Source organism: Oreochromis aureus, linkage group 6 (genome assembly GCF_013358895.1).
Source record: "Oreochromis aureus strain Israel breed Guangdong linkage group 6, ZZ_aureus, whole genome shotgun sequence".
Lineage (NCBI taxonomy): Eukaryota > Metazoa > Chordata > Actinopteri > Cichliformes > Cichlidae > Oreochromis > Oreochromis aureus.
The window spans coordinates 33,606,653-33,623,410 of record NC_052947.1 but is presented as its reverse complement, the minus strand read 5'-3'; the positions used below and the strand labels follow the sequence as shown (position 1 = coordinate 33,623,410).

The 16,758-nt window shown below is 38.4% G+C and overlaps 2 protein-coding genes across 2 annotated transcripts in view; both read right to left on the bottom strand.

Moving 5' to 3' along the window:
- wbp1lb (WW domain binding protein 1-like b) overlaps window positions 1–9,404 on the bottom strand; it is a 20,489-nt gene extending 11,085 nt beyond the window's left edge. The window contains exons 1-2 of the mRNA XM_031753636.2: window positions 9,031–9,404; window positions 1,385–1,487 (exon numbers count right to left, since the gene is read on the bottom strand). Of these exons, the coding sequence (XP_031609496.1) occupies window positions 1,385–1,487; window positions 9,031–9,120 (193 nt within the window). The 5' untranslated portion in view covers window positions 9,121–9,404. The remainder of the gene's footprint in view (window positions 1–1,384; window positions 1,488–9,030) is intronic.
- Window positions 9,405–9,802: 398 nt separating this feature from the next.
- On the bottom strand, window positions 9,803–16,704 carry poll (polymerase (DNA directed), lambda). Its single transcript, XM_031753623.2, has 9 exons — window positions 16,646–16,704; window positions 15,292–15,435; window positions 14,806–15,103; window positions 14,504–14,612; window positions 14,010–14,348; window positions 13,681–13,854; window positions 11,924–12,052; window positions 11,090–11,258; window positions 9,803–10,996 (listed from the first exon to the last, which is right to left on the bottom strand). The coding sequence occupies exons 1-9, from the start codon at window positions 16,677–16,679 to the stop codon at window positions 10,635–10,637; spliced, it is 1,758 nt and encodes a 585-aa protein (XP_031609483.2). The 5' UTR covers window positions 16,680–16,704; the 3' UTR covers window positions 9,803–10,634.
- Between the last annotated feature and the right edge of the window lie 54 nt (window positions 16,705–16,758).

The following is a 16,758-nucleotide window of genomic DNA, read 5'->3' as shown; positions in this document are numbered from 1 at the left end:
TTTTACAGGGAGCCCACACCAATTGCTATACCTCACTTTTGCCCTTGAGGCAACCTTTTTGCAACTGTGGCTAGGCAAGACTTCAAATTTACCAAACATAAATGCACTAAGGCAGATAATGCAACTCTGCATTAGTAGTCACCTTTTCCAGCAGGGCATATACAGACATGTGACAAATTAAGGGAAAAAAACATTGATGCAGTAGCTCTGCAATGGTTTAGAAGATGACTTTACTTGTATGGTTTGGGACCCAGATTAACACCTATAGAAAACTTTTGCCCTTTGAGCTGTTCCTCTAACTTCTTTAAAACACCCAATACATTCAACAGATATGCAGAATCAATAGCAAAGTACCTGAGTAAAACACTAGAGTATTAGGTTATTTCAACAGTACCAGCTGATAAGCAACAAGAACAGTTTCACCATTACATAATTTGCAGATCTATGAGAGCTGATAAGCTGAGTGCATACCATAGTTTAAAAAAAAGGTTTGAGTACCTATTAAGAATCTTTATGTAAAGAAAACATTACCAGTTTTAGTTCAATTTAATTTAATCATTAGTATTCCCCAGTGTAACACTGTGCAGGAAATTCTCAATACAGCACGAGCTTCACTGTTTTTAAATGGAGATATCCTTGTATCTGCTACTTATCTTAACAGCAGTCACTGCCATGATATCACAATGTTGATTACATTGCACTCAGAGAGTTCCTGCAAATCTGTGACCTCTGACTACAGAGAGCTAAGGACTTGGGACTAAAACTACACAGGTACGCCTCAAATATAATAGAATTGAGATGATGAATGCTGAATATGCATTTAGACATAGTAATAATAAACAAGTTAAACTGCTAATATCAAATTGCACAGGTTACAACATGAAACAAGGCAAGCCCTATAGATTTTATAACTGGACTCACTCATACCATGCCAGCGTTGCACCCTTTCATCCTTGTCTGTCTTCTTGCACTTAATTTCTATCAAGCACTTTTTCCAGCATCCCAGATTTTCCCCTTATAAATACTTTAACCTGCTGATCATGATCTGCTCCATCTGATCATGAGAGTTTGCTTACTGTTGCTGGCAGTTCAGTCTTAGTTTAAGAACAAAAATTCTGAGGATGACGCTCCACTTCGAGACATCTAACCTTGTTTTGTACCATGACAGATGACAAAACTACAATTTTAAGCATCGCATTTTATGTGTCCCAGTCTTGTTTCGTTACTAAGTGTATTTATCCCATTACTCTTTCAGTTCTTATTACAGTGTATCAGCTTAATATTACAATGATTGCTTTTGTGATACATTGTCTATTAGTGCCTACCACAGAGTGAAAGGTTTAAGAATTAAGATTAAAACACACAAGAAGAAAATTAGACTTACACCAAAGCTCATAGTAGTAACTGCAGCACTGAGATTCCCCACAGCAATGTCCAGACTCACAGATGTAGCTCTGGTTGTTAACACCTTCACAGTGCAGCAGGCTCTGCAAAACAAGCAAAGGAATGCAGTCACTTGTTTGTTAGTAGTTATTTATTTATACATCTAATTTATCCCAACAAGGACAATGTCCAATAACAAAGACGAAATAAAAATTATCTGAGCCTATAACACAATAAAAGAGTCTACAAAATGAAACTGGTTTGAACAAGATGGTCATCACTGCCACCAATGGGAGTATTATGTTCTTTAAGTTCTCCATACTTATGGATATAAATATACAATTTTAGTCAGCTTACTAAAGCATACACCCAATCTAGGGTTTTGTTAATCTTTCTGAACATTTAGTTGATATAGGTAGATATTATTTTTCTTGGTTAATTATCCCCACATTTGTGACACAAAAAAAGAAATATTAAAAATCAATGACTTATTTTCACTTGCCAACAGAACAATGACATCTACATCTACTTTAAATCTGATATCAGCCAATATTATTTTCTTAGTGTCAAGTGGTGATACAAAATGCTGATACTTTAACATAAGAAAGAATTCAGAAAGCGATTTAAAAAAACAAAACAAAAAACACAGCTAACCCTGATCTTTCATGTTGAATATTAATAATAACACTGCAGATAATGTAGAAGCCATCATTTATACTTAGCCATGTTCTGAAGTACACATGTCGTAATCACTTGTGCTTGGAAACTACTAGAATATCACTAATGTTTAAGACACATCAAGTGTAAATGTATGAATCACAGCCAGCAGTCTGCTTCCCAGAACAGTGAAAAAGAAATTTAAATTCAAACTTCAGCTCAGGTCAAATCAGAATGAGGAAAATGTCAAAATAAATAGGGCACTTGTCTCCACTCCAAACATGTGGTTGCATATTTTAACTGTCAATATAGCAAACTAGCAGCCTGGTCAACAGTTAACGTTACAAAACATGTTAGTGTGCTGATAGCCATCAAACCTGTAAAAACTTCCATTGTGAAATAAACAGAGAAGACGGATCGCAATAGAAAAAAGAAAAAAAAGGAGAGAGCATTGTAATCAAAAACCTTGAGACAGCTTTATAAACTTTTCCAAGCAGATCACTTCTTCTAGATTAGCTTAATGATTAGCTAAACAAAGTTCTATATCTGGATTTTCTATCTCTCTGTAGATTACCAGTGCAGGTCCCCGACTGAGAGGCATGATGATCATGGGTCCACAAATCCTAGACAGGTTTCCTCTACCACATGGGTCATTAAAGTCAAACAGCTCTCAAGCATACTCTCACCCTCTCACACAGCCTTCCTCTCTGTCTTTGTAGACCATACACACACAGACACACACACACCCACACACAGACACACACACCCACCCACCCCTCCCACACTCCCTCGGCCCACTCCAATCCAGGCCCAAACAGTGGACAAGGATTGCTTTACGGAAATTTCCAAGCAGCAGTGGAGAGCAAGCTGCTAGCTGAGCCACTGCACGAAAATAAGTTGTGCAGAGTGGTGAGAAGTGTGTGAAGTGTGAGGGAGGGCGAGAACGCTTAAAGAAAAACAAAGAAACTCCAGACACACAAGAATGATTTGTCACACAAGAAACACCAGATCAGCACAAAACAAACTGCTGACATAAAATTATAGCCTCGATTTTACATCTGATGGATTGTCAGCTGTTTCGGCTTCATCAACATGACATTTTTTAAAATTCGGTTCCACAGCTTTAATTCTGTGTAATAATTACTGGATGTTCTGTTCCTTAAGTTTGTTTTTTGATAACATCAGCTGTTTTCACTGACTCACAAGCCAATCTCAACCATATGTTGTGCTCCTTTGGGGTTGGGCTTTTTATTGCAATTCAGTAGAGATAACCATCTAATTTGTTTGGGTCTTCAGCACAGAGTGTTCAGTCATCAGTGCTGCATGCAAAGAATGGGGTAATGAATGGGGAGGGGGCTTCAAGATTTTTACAAAACAGTTTAACAGGAAAAAGTACTATAGTTAAGTCTTCAACATGAACATGCATGAACTAATCTGTTTTGCTGAAAAAAGGTCAGGTGATTACCACAAGCTAGACCTAAAAAACATCTGAGACCACTCCCAGTTCTTACTTTTAAGTCACCCTAAGAGACAGTGAGCGAGCAAAGAATCTGGACTAGTGAGATTCCCCTGTCTCTAATCCAAGCAATCAACAGAGACAATGAGACAATCCACCTCTCTTATGCCACACTTGCAGATTAAAGACAGATTTGGTTACTGTCTCTGAGATTACTGTTGCATCAGAAAATAAATTAAGCTTATTAATGAGAACTTGCTGAAATGACCAGTTCAAACATCTGCTGGTGACAATCAGACACTGTTACTGGAGATACAAGGCAGCAGTTCTTTCTTAAGTCTTGACTGCACAATCAGAGTTGATCCACTTAGCTCAGGCCTGTAGGACTTGGCAAGTCAGACGATGCATGCAAGGACCTCACTGCCCTTTTATTACTCTGTCCTACAACAAAGAAAGGCGCCCTTTCATAGTCATGAAGGTTATGCATAACAAAAACTCCTGCAGCAACCGTAAATGCTATGAATGCACCCAAGAAAGGTGCGACAGCTTAGGAGGAGAGTTTAGCAAACCAGAGTTGCTGAATTTTATCTCCAAGTTAGAACAAACAGTATGTTCACGGCAGCTAAAGCTTCACCTTAAAAGAAAACATTTATACAACAGTTTTGGCTGTTTAAGAGGTTGTTAATTCTAAAATTACAAACTGGATTATCTATGATTGGCTTCACATCTGAAGTCTTCCAATATAGCGTAAGCTGCACTTTGCAACATTACCATGTCAGAAACTTCTCATTTTATACAGTGCAGAGATGCTAATTCTTTCTGAGTCCCATGGCTAGGGAAGACCTTTTAAGCTTTTGAGGCTGGTGTTTTTTTAAACCTGATGACCGTGTAATAAAATAATTTCCACTGTTAGGAAATTATTTTACTGAAAAAAGGGAAGGAAAAACAAACATTTCAGGGTGCTTATGTGTGTGAAGAAAGCGAGAGATGGGACAAGGATCCTAGTCTCAAAGGCTGCCCTTACTTTACCCTATGAATGAGAGGGACTGCAGGATTTAGGGCCAGTTTGAAAGGGCTTTAAGTCAAAATAGCAGTGAAAAGCCAAACCACGTGCCTTTTTAGTCTTTTTGTTTCTCCTACTCCTTTAAACGGTTAAGTAAAGAAACAAAGAATCGCAAACTTTTAGCAGTGATGAATACCACCCATTAAAACATCAGAGTGACAGCTCATGCAGGTCAAGCTTTTAGAAAAGTTTTAGCTTTCTCTTTCACTGCACTGGGATTTCTTTCTTTTTTTTTTTTTTTTTTAAATTTTGATGTGTGAATGGACCTTTTTTCAAACTTACATTGTATAATGAAGAGAATAACTGTTATTATGAACCGCTGCCACATAGTAATCACCATAATCACTTATTATAATAACATGAAACAGATACAATACACCTGACATCACTATATTAAGTTTTGGAGGTGTGAAAGCACATGGCACATATAGTTTGGGGTCTTGTGCTGCATCTATTGCCTCTACTAAGTTTATACTTCTGTTGTCAGCAAATTACCTGCACACATGTGCACTGATAACATAAAGACATAAAGCATGTGACATTACATGTGATAATAATCGTCATCTGTAATTACTTTACTCCCAAAGTGCTGAACTTACTCATAATCTATTACACTACACATGTCAAAACTTGTGAAGAATTTAACCTAAATTAAGTATTAAAGCCAGTAGGGTAATAATTTTCCCTTTCTTCTTTTTTCTTGCCAGTACTGACTACAAAAACAAACAAAAAAACAAAACAAAAAAAAACCCTTCCTGGAAGTGTTACTGGACATAAGCAACGAGTTAACGATTCTGGTGACACAGGAATGGCCATTAAATTCAAACTTCACATTTAGTGATCACATTACGTTGTCACATTGCTCCTGATTAATAAAACTTGGCCATGCTCTATCCAGCCTTTCTGTGATTGGTTGTTGAGTTGTTAGTTGGGTGAAGACTCTTTGTTACACTGTTAATTTTCAATGAAAATGAAAACAAATATTTGATTCATGAGCTTTTCTTGTAAGTACACAAGTGAACTGTAGCTTTCACTTGATGAGACTTCTCACTGTGTGAAGCAAATCCAACTGACTCCTACCTGACAGCAGCTCAAATCATTCTCAAGGTAATTAAAAAAAACATTACAGCACACCATTGTTCCTTCAGCTAATTTTTTTTTTAAATAATCAACAACATACAAGTCCAACAGAGCACCAACAGTAGTTGGCACTTTCAAACCAGTTAAGCATGCTGTCAAAAACAGACTTCTGAAACAGAGTAGATGTTTCCAAAACAATTTCACCTACATCCAAGACGCACAAAAACAAAAATCTGAAGAAGTTAGAGCTCCAGCACCACTTGTACTCTACAGAACAAATTCATATCTGACAAACAAGTTTTTGGCTTGTAGCTTTCATCCCCACAGGGCTTAACTGCTTTGAAAAATAGTCTGTCAAAGGCTACGTTCACACTGCAGGTGAAAGCGCATCAAATCCGATTTTTTTGACCCCATGTGACCCATATCCGATCATGGTATGACAGTGTGAACGGCACAAATCCGATATTTTCAAATCCGATCTGGGTCACTTTCATATGTGGTACTGAATCCGATACATATCTGATGTTTTAGAAAGCGACTGCTGTTTGAACGGTCATGTCGCATTAAATCCGTCTTTTACGTCACTGACGCAAGACGGACGCCAATTATCAGCGCCGGAGAAGCGCCCGAGAAGACATCGCGAACGCTTCCTGGCCATCCAGTGTAGATGTCAGTGAAACTGTTGGGAAGACAACGTGAACATTTTATTTGTACTGTATAATATGCAGATTCTGACAGAAATCTGCAACTATCCTTTGAAGCACCGCTCCTCTCTAAAACAGCAATAAGGATAATTTTTAGGTTATTTACATTATTATGTAAATAACAAAATAACTTAAAGCAAAAATTGGGAAACGTAAAGTCCGAAGTCTTTATATTAAGGGCCATCAGTCAAACAATATTGTTTGCTCTGGGTCTAAACAGAGCGCGTTGTGTGTGACATCTTCTTTTGCGCATGCGGGTCGCTTTGAGGGTTCACACTAGAGCGCGTTTGCTGTCGCATTTTATTTGTAGTGTGAACAAGCAGACAAAAAAATCGGATTTGATCAAAAAATCGGAATTGAGCATTAAGACCTGCAGTGTGAACGTAGCCAAACAGAGCAAGTTTCATATAAAGCTGAATACTCAACTGGGACAAATACATTCATGTTTACTTTCTGAAAGGACTTATTAATAACTGACATTGGTATGGGTTTTTTTTTTTCAGGACAATAAGCTAATATTTACAGTGAAGAAAGTCGCTGTATTTTGCTCTGGTGAAAAGGGCTAGAGCAGTACAGGATATATCAAAGATACCTTAAAACTAGACTACAAAGGGGTCCATAAGATCGTTTGAAAATAATTAACAATATATTTGAATAAATTTTGCATGTGTATACCACCATGGTATATTTTAAATTAAACAACTTAAGTGGAGCCTTTAAATATTCAATTAACTGTTTGGAAATTACATTTTTATAAATACTCCCCCCATTTTCAGACTTAAAGGTAATGAAACAAAGTAACAACTTTAAATACTTGAGTAATACTTGAGTTGCTTGTCTGTGTCTCTCTCTGCCTGTTTTTGGTTTTTTTTTTATTCTGTAACTAAAAGCACAACTATGGGGTCATTAAATAATTTCCCACTTTTCTCTCTTGGGGAACTTCTGGGTTGCTTTTGCATTATGACCTTTTGGAACAGCTTTGAAGCATTTAACTGAATCTGAGCTTAGAGTATAGCCCTGTAAACTTCAGAATTCATCATGATATGTCTATCAGCAGTGATATCATTAATAAAAACTAGTAATCCAGCTCCACTTGCAACCATACATGCTGACAGTGGCCTCTACAACGTTTGACAGATAATATTGTACATTTCAGATAACGAACCTCTTTCACTACGTCTGCCTTCCCATTATTGTGGTAGAAGTTAATCTTGGTTTAATCTTTCTATTCTTTTTTCATTACTGGACAGGCACTTGTCAAATCAAATCTGGCCATCATGTTCTTGATTGTAGACTTTGACAATAATACACCTTCCTCCATGTCTAGATGTTTTGAAGTGCATATCCTGGCCAGCACAAAGAGTACTGCAATCACCCGCTTTAGTCATTTTCTGTGGTCTTTCATTTCTTCTAGGGTTGCTGAGCTGGCTGGTGCATTCCTTCTTCTTAAGAATGAACTGTTGATTTGGCCACTCCTTCAGTTTTTGCCGTCTCTAGAATAGTTTTATTTTAGCTTTACAGCCCAATGATGTCCTCCTACGCTTGTATCAACATCTCTTTGGACTTCGTTTGAAAGTTTCAGCGAACAGCTACCAAATGCAGTTCAGTTCAAGCTCGTGAAGATGCATTTCTGGTGTGTCCATGACACTATGCAACGCATTATAGACCTCAGCTCTGGCGTCCCAACACACCAAGGGTTCTCTTTACTTTTTATCTCACCACTGAAAAGTCATACGTTCAAGGCTAATTTCGTTTTAAATATATTTTTTGTGTATACAAGTACAGCCATAGAAAATAGGGCAATATGGTTTAATACTGCATGTCTCCAGAAGTGGAGGTGGAGGGGGTACCATATAAATGTAATCTAGAACAAGGACTAATACATTTAAAATATCACCCTTGACCCCTTTTAGAGTAATAAGCCTTCTTATTGAGGATATACAGTTCATGTATGTTTATGTATTAAAAAAAAAAAATCACTGCTGATTTTATACTGTCTGTGTTAAAACTATACATCGCTGTTCACGTAAAAACGAAGAAATTTAAGAATCCGGTTCTGTTCTATTCACGAAGCTACTCCCAATGTTTTACATTCATTTTTGTAAAAGGAAAACATCAAGTCCCAAAGACTGAAATAATGGGAGCAGACTACCACGACGCCAAGACAGTGATAATAATATATAGCTCTTCGGCACAGATTAATTGCCGAGTGAAGTTCATACGAGCTATTTTTATGTTGCTGTTAACTACACCGCTCTTGTTCCAAGTCAGGCGATTTTGTTCTGTTTACTGCTATGGTAGCAGTCAGGCATGAAGAACTGCTTTTGCTAATCGTGCTACTCACTTCTGGCTAAAATGTCAACCGCCTATCATAAAGAAAACAGACCAAGGCCCTGACTCACTGATCTTTGTTGTTTTTTTACTTCAACGGTGCGTTAGCTGCCGAAGCTAGCAGCCAAAGTAAGTTAGCAAGCAGGCAGCTAACGTATTTCCTGACAACACGGTAAGAGTTGCAGCTGGTAAATATCAACGACAGCAGATTTTTTTTTAAAAATGTATCAAAGACTAGGCGAGCTTGTTATAAAACAGAATAAAAATTCTCTATTCGGATAATCGTCTACCTTAGCCCGGTATCTGTCTAGCTAGCTATCTGAGAAAGAGCCTTGTTTTTGAGTGAGCAACCTTACCGTGTCGGCTGCTGCGGACTCGGTGGGGGTGACAGAGCCAACAGCGTGCAAAAACAATCCCATTTTAAGACCCGAACATTCGCCTCTCATTCCTCCAAAGGGGGCTCTGACTACAACAAAAACATAGGCATGCAAAACACAAACTGTGTTCGACTATCTTTAACTATTTCTCGGCCCGTATCGCGTTGCGAGGCCGCTGTAAGCACCGCCTCCTTTGCGTACTGGGCATTACAAAAAAACGATGCTAACGCAACTGGTTGCTGTCGGTGCCACTGACTGATACAGCTGTTATACAAGCCGATCCCTAGCTCAGGCACTCCGCTTCGGTCAGCTGGGTGTGGCGTGGTCACCTCTATCCGTTGCATGTGCGCAACGTGATGGGCGTTCGGTGCCGTGGATCATAACTGGTTTTGCGGATTGACCAGCGATTGGACAGCCCCCGCCAGATGGGAAGAGTCTGACCAATCACTAATCGGTGCGTCTCCCGTGCATGGGGTTGTTATGATCCTGGGTTCACGTCTCAGTTTCGTGGGAACATACCTTCGGAACAGCCAAGTTCTTCTCAACAGCAAAATAAAAACGTCTGTGTTTTTGTAAGTCGTTTCCTTTATTTGGCATTATTGAAGTGATAAAAGTGATGGGAGAGAGGTTCTACATTGTACCAAAGTTCCAAAACTCTACCACTACTTAACTAGTTAATACTCTAACCACTACTTCTTAATTCTAAAATAAATAAATAAATATAAATTAAAGAAAGAAAGACAGACAAACAAGTCGTGTAATCTTTTATTACATTCCGTTATAATCTGTAATCTTTAAAAAAAAAAGTTTCTTCAAACATTCAACATCCTCCTGACATGAACTGAAGGTCAATTCACTTGCTTAGTGGCACCTATCCCACATTTTTTTCAGAATTTACTAGCCTCTAAAACCTCTTCTGCCAGTATTAGATCACCGTTGTTGTTTAAATTTCACACTTAAGTTACCACTGTCACCTCACACCAAAAATACTCCCGGTTCAAACCCGACAGCCAACAGAGACTTTTCCATGTGCAGTTTGCAAGATCTCAGTCCCTGTGTGGGTTTCCTCCAGATAGTCCTCCCACAGTTCAAAGACTTGTATATTATCTTAATTAGCAATTCTAAATTGGCTTAAAGTATGAATGATTGTCTGTCTGTGCAGGTCTGTGACAGACTGGCCATTTGTGGAGGGTATACCCTGCCTCTTGTCCTATGTCAGCTGTAACAAGCTTTAGCCCACCTGTGATCCAGAACTAGATAAGCAGTTAAGAAAATGGACAGACAAACTTTTCTTGCTACTGGTCCTGCAGAATAAAAAAGCCATATATGTAAGCTATCTGCAAGAATATTCCATTTTGTGCAGTAGCCACAGACATTTTGGAGGTAAACACAGGCAACAAACAAGCTTTAGCTTTTTATAAGTTTGGACTAAAATTTGCAAAATATAAATTAGCATTCAACTCAAATAGGGCTCTTGTATAATCTAAGGACCTGTAAAATATAATTAGAATTGAGTCTAATAATCATTATTCCTTATCATCATAATTATTTTTCTATAAAACCCAAAGCTAATTGTCAAATCATCACCAGTCCCTTTCATGGGGCTCTCTGTAGGGTATGCCTAAAAGGCTAAAAACATCCTTCTCTGTCAGTGTGGGAAGTGGAGTGCCACCATGCACCTTCACGCTGCCTTGACGTACCACGTCTTTGTTCAGTGAGTGCTCTGATAAGCTCATTCTTTTTGTCTTTGCCAAGGCTCTCATTGAGCGGTTAAAGTGTGCCGACCCAGTGAAATACATCAGAGCACAAGCAAACTCATTGTAGGGCACTATGATGATATCCAGCCTGCGATGGCGTTGGCCATGCCCCGCCAAACGGCACACACCCATGTATTTCTTCTGCTCACCGTTCTCCTCGTGGCTCACCAGGTCATCGGTTAAAAACCCTTAAAGTAAAGAGGTCAGAAATAAAGAGATTTTTAATTTTTAAAAAATTAAATACATGCTTACGTTTTTCCATCTACAAAAATGATGCTTACCACTGTCACGGAGTGTCTGTAAGACTTTAGTAAAAATGCCCCTGTGGGACTTGCCATCAGGGTGAGATATAAGTACATCAACATCTCCACATGTGGCTTTTCCCCGACGATAGGAGCCACATGCTATTGCCACCAGGCCAGGGTCGATGGCTTGTGCAGCATCCCTCACCTGCACATGCAGGGAAAAGGCCGTTAATAAAGCACAAACGCTGTTACTTGTAAAAACATTCCACTTCTTATTAGCATGCTGATATTTTTATGTGTTGTTTTTTTTTTTTTCATGTTTGCTTGTTTTTGTATGTTCACTGGCAAAAAAAGAACGTTTTTACCTGCTCCCGGCCAAATACTGGGAGGTAGCCTTGCTAAGGCATCGCATATTATTTTGACAAGCTCAAGGGAGCACACATGCTTTAGCCATCTATCTAGTATGCACGCTCTATCTGGCAGCTTTGTAGGAAAAAGAAAATCCAAGTACGGTAATACAATATGAAAACAACTAGCATTGTACTTAACGCTCTGGAGCGAACAGGTATCTGGCTAACTTAAGATGCAGCAAGTTTAAGGATTTACTTTTCCCCTTTGGGATGCTCCACTTTGCAAAAAGGCAGTCTGGTTTTTCCATCATCAAGCAGTCAAGGAAAGCTGACACAAGCTTTTTCCTACTTCAGACCCTCTTTCTACATTTCTGATGGTTAAAGAAGCAAATCTTATTCAGATATCTCAACTCTGTTTAAACTTGACTAAACATATTAGAGTGGTGAAAGAAATAAAGATATTTCAGTCATCATCACTAAATTATACATGCTCTTAATGTGACAGATGAAGATGTATTACCACTTTTTCTATGGCTCCTGCTTCTTCTCTGGGCATTCGGTCTAGGAAGTCATTGTAGTGCTTGAGTCCTATTTTCTGAGTGTTTGTCAGGTGGGCTTTTGTACGAATATCGTCCAAAGTACGAAATCCCTGAAAGGCAAAATTACATTTTTAACAAATAAATGTTATGTTGGCATTTGCTTACTGATTTGTTTATCCTAATTATTAATCTTAGAATAATATTAAAGAAGTTCACAGCCAGGAATTAAAGTGGCTTGAGATTCAATGTTTCCTGGAACCTTGTTCTGGCAACATTGATTCATGAGTCATTAAATCTGATATTATTTTGAAGCCTGGCACACCTTCCTGCTGAAGTCATGGAGACATAAGCCATTATCACATGGTCCCACCTGGATACAATTGTTTTTCCCCCTCAGTCAGACAAAATCTCCTTTTCCATTTTGCTAACCACGCACACCGGGGATGGCTGTAGCTCAGGTGGTAGAGCAGGTCACCTATTCACCAGAAGGTTGGGGGTTCGAGCCCAGTTTGCTCTAGTCTTGGGCAAGATACTAACCCCATGTTGCCCTCCGATGATTCCATCGGAGCGGGTGAATGTTAGATAGAAGCACTAAAAACCTATGATAAAGTGATTGGGTGAATGCACGAGTTGTATAAAGCGCTTTGAGTGCTCAGTGAGAGTAGAAAAGCGCTATATAAGAACTAGTCCATTTTTAAGAAAATTTTTTTTTTTTTTACTATTTTAGTTTAGTAAAGCGGTAAGCAAGATAGTGACCAAGAGTTACATTCAATTGTTTTGATAAACGACAAACTTCAAACTCACAGGCAGTGTCAGAATACATGTTAGACAGTGGATCTGAATACAATGTCGTTGAGGTTATCTGTTATTTCCTATTTAGAAATGTCTTTGAAATAAATGAAATGACATTTCATTTAATATTTGTGGATTGCTGGTTGAATCCAGAAAAAATGGTTAACCTCAGTGCCACAGCAGCATACAGCTTCTCTACATAGAAAATAAGTTGAATCTATGACTTATTTCTTACTGACTAATTTCATCTCACTCCACTGTTACATCAGAATTTAGGATGAACCCACTTAAATTCCTATTCACAGCTGAACCTTTAATAAATATCGTATGGAGGTGATAAACTTTGTAAAATGACACTGATTTCATTTGACTGAAGCTGCTAATTATACAGAGTCCAGAGTATAGCCAGGGAGAATTTTTAAAAGAACTTTGGCGTAGTAAAACTGACACCTCATAATTGAGTAATTTTACAGTTTAGAAAATCCAATAATGGTATAACAGTACATATTTTAGCATACATTTTCACCAGAATTTGTTATTTTGTTAGAAGATTTATGAGAAAATGCAAGGACTGTGTTGTTGAAAAATATATTCCAAAGCTCTTTGTAGACAAACTGTCTAATGGCAACACTATTTGTACATGATCTTAAATCTTTGGTAGTTCTGCACTTCTATCAGTCAATATGTGCAGCAATACCAGTGCGGCAGAAATTTTAGCACCATATCAGTCAGGTTGTTTCATTTTTCAGGCTATAGCCCAAAATTTCAATCTCAAACGCCTTTCTGTTACCTTATATTTCATGAAATAGAAGTCAATATCATATCACTGTGTTGTAAGACATATCATAAGACAGAAAAGACACAGATAACATAATTCACTAACAACCTTTTGTGCAGGGTACTATCCTTTTACTTCAATCTCCTATACTAATATGCAAGTTTTCACCTGTTGGTACCACAGTTGTGCGGTCTTAGTCCCAGCACCCCAGATGTTCATGAAAAGCTCCAGCACTGGCACAGCCTCACCAATGTGATCAAGCTTCCGCAAATGACCGCTCTCCATAATCTCTTCAATTTTGTCAGCCATGCGTTTTCCTATTCCTGGGATCTGACAAGCTTCCTGAGACCAATGGAAAAAAATGTAATTAAAAAAAAAAAAAAAAAAAGCCAAACAGTCCTTGTATTATCACAGAAGATACAACCTACAGTACACAATGATATATACAGGTAATCAGCAATCTAAACATTGCATGTAAAGTATCTGGGTAAGGCTACCTGATATGATGTAACGGGTTTATGGTAGCTTTTCAGTGCGTTGACAGCCTTGGAGTAGCCCAGCGCTCTCCACTTGTCTCCCTGATGTGTGTAGGCCTTGGCCAGCAATTCAAGTTTGTCTGTGATGTGCTTGTTGAAGTTATTACTTTTGGACTGAGAGGACTGGGCACAGACCCACTTCCCCGATACTGGCTTCTGAGCAGCAGTATCTGGACCAAGGGAGAGGCTGGGGCCAGGGGTCTCCTCTTTGGGGTGCTGGCCAGTGATGAGAGCTTCCAGATCACTCTGAGAGACGGCGTCTTCTTCTCCCCGCACTTCCTCTTTGCTGTCTGGGACTGTCTGAGGGCAGGATGTAATGTAAAATAACTGTTTCTGTTTCTTGCGTTTGGGGTCTAAACTTTTTCCCCTGACTGCTCCAAATGATTACTAACTGTAAGACTGAAATGCACCAAGAAGCTGCAAAACAATGTTTTAAACATGATCTGGAAGCTTACCATTTCTGTGTTCTCCTCTTGATCAGTCACTGGCTCGATCACAGTTTCTGCAGCAGGTTTGATATTTAGTGACTCTTTTTTAATTTCTTCATGCTTTGTTTCAGAGTCACTAAGTGGATAGAACATAAAATGTCATTACAATACAAAGCTTAAAACATAAATTACTTTCAACGAGGTAAATGTAAAGTACCAATAAGCTGATAGACGTTTCCTAATGTTTGTGAGAATATCTTGGGATATTCATGCAGCAAGAATGCAATTTTACCTTTAACTTTCAAAGAAAGTATTTTTAGATCACAAACCTTTTGGGTGAAAGAAGGCTGTAGCTGGCTATATCTAGCAGCTGTTTCCCACTAATGCACAAGCTCAGCCAGGTGCATTTTACCAGTTGGACTCCAGAGGGCATACAATCTACTTTCAGCAAGCGCAGAGCCCTTTCACTGTCCATGTTGTCGTCCACAACAACATGAGTGACACCCGGACTCAGTGAACTCTCCGTTCGTCCCCCATTCTGCTGAATTTGTCTTTGGAAAATCTGGCATCTGGCATTTCCTATTCCAGCAGGCAGAAGGTATACCGTCACTCCATTAAAAATGTTTCCTGAGGCAGAAAATGTTAAAACGAGGAGGTTACAATCCCAGTGAACAAATATTTTGCATATTCTGGCATAGTATTCATTTCTCTCTTAATGTAACGCAGCCATATTTATATTTTTTCTATGTTGTGCTCCATTTGTTTTAATCATTCTTTCTGTAATGTGGACGCATGCGTGCAAACACTGTAACCACCTGTGACATCACAGTCATCTGCTGTCTTCTTCAGTGGGGGTGCATCCTTTCCCTGCAGCACTTTTGCCCTTTTGACTTTAGGAAAAGCTTTCATGATACCAAGACGAGGCTCCATCTTTTCTGGTGATGGGAGGAGCCAGTGGCCTGCGACGTAAGAGAGAATTATAACACTGCAGTCTAAAGCTGGGAAACACACACATATTTGGAAAAAAGTAAAAAAAATAAATAAAATAATTTTAACAGTGATTCAGTCCAGTTTGCTGACATGAGAAAATGGACTCAATTTAGTGTGTGGAAATGTCAAGTAATTTATTGTTCCTTCAACATGTCCTTTACTGCAATGTATAACCCATCTAAAAATGTTGCAATTATGAGAGACATTTAAGTAATTCAAATTTTGTGAGGGGGAGTGGGGGTGGAGTCTTGTGGAGTTCTAGTGCAATCCTTTTTTCTAATATTTTGAATTTAACAGCAATTTTAGAGCAATTATTTTGATAGCATGCATCTCACAGAGGCTGTCTGAATGATCGGTACTGGCATTTATAAAAGCCAATAAATGATCATTTCAGAAGAAGGAACTTTAAAAGCACCCTTCACTCAGGTTATGAGTGTTGATGGTGTGTCGTTTGTTCACCAGAGGGCACTCTGCAACTTCCTTGTTGACAGCACACTTGTTTGGAATCCCACAAACAACAACCCTTTAGAGTCAGGCAGAGGGTATCTGCACATAACTACACAAAAAATGTTAGGGAAATCTATTCAGATTTCATGTGAAAGAAAACAAATATTGGCTCATATAACTGGATGCAGAAATTTTAAATCTTAGACTGTTCAGAACTTTTTGTTAAAGAAATCTTAATGATGCATTGGCGTGTGAGACACATTTAAAGGGTTAAGCTTAAGGGTTTGGTAAGATGAACTTTCATCTATGTAGCAGTTTAATAGCATTATAATCTCACATAGATTTTGTACAGTACAATGCTTCACTCTGAAATGCAAAGTAGCATATAATACTCCAGTGAGAAGACATCTGTCCCACAGTATTTTGTCGCTGCTATTTGACTGATGTGTCAATTTTCTTAACCGCTACTACATAAACACATTTTTCTTACAGTTACTGCTTTAAAACTACTCTCTGTACAATGTATACTCTTGACAGATAGTCTGCAAACCGTACCCTATCTTTAGCTGAAGCTGACGTTAGCGATAGCCAAGAAATCAGTATTTAGATTTTTACAATTGTAGTATTATCTGAATATATATAAACTAAATTTAAAAAATCTAAAGTTTCTCTGCATAAGTGCATGTTTAAAGTTGTTTTAAACGCTTGAAACTCTAATGTTTTGGATCTTACCCCTGATCGCATGGAACCATACATACAGGAACATCAAAAGACGGACAACGTTCAATTTAAACGTTTTACTTCCGGTTCATCGACTATTTAAATTTTGTTAAAAATGCATCATA

Excerpts from the sequence above, each read along its gene's own strand:
- poll (XM_031753623.2), bottom strand. The coding sequence starts at position 16,679 with ATGTTCCTGTATGTATGGTTCCATGCGATCAGGG. Across the intron at positions 13,855-14,009 it reads AACCCGTTACATCATATCAG|GAAGCTTGTCAGATCCCAGG; the intron begins GTAGCCTTACCC and ends CATTGGTCTCAG. Across the intron at positions 10,997-11,089 it reads ACAGACACTCCGTGACAGTG|GGTTTTTAACCGATGACCTG; the intron begins GTAAGCATCATT and ends CTTTACTTTAAG.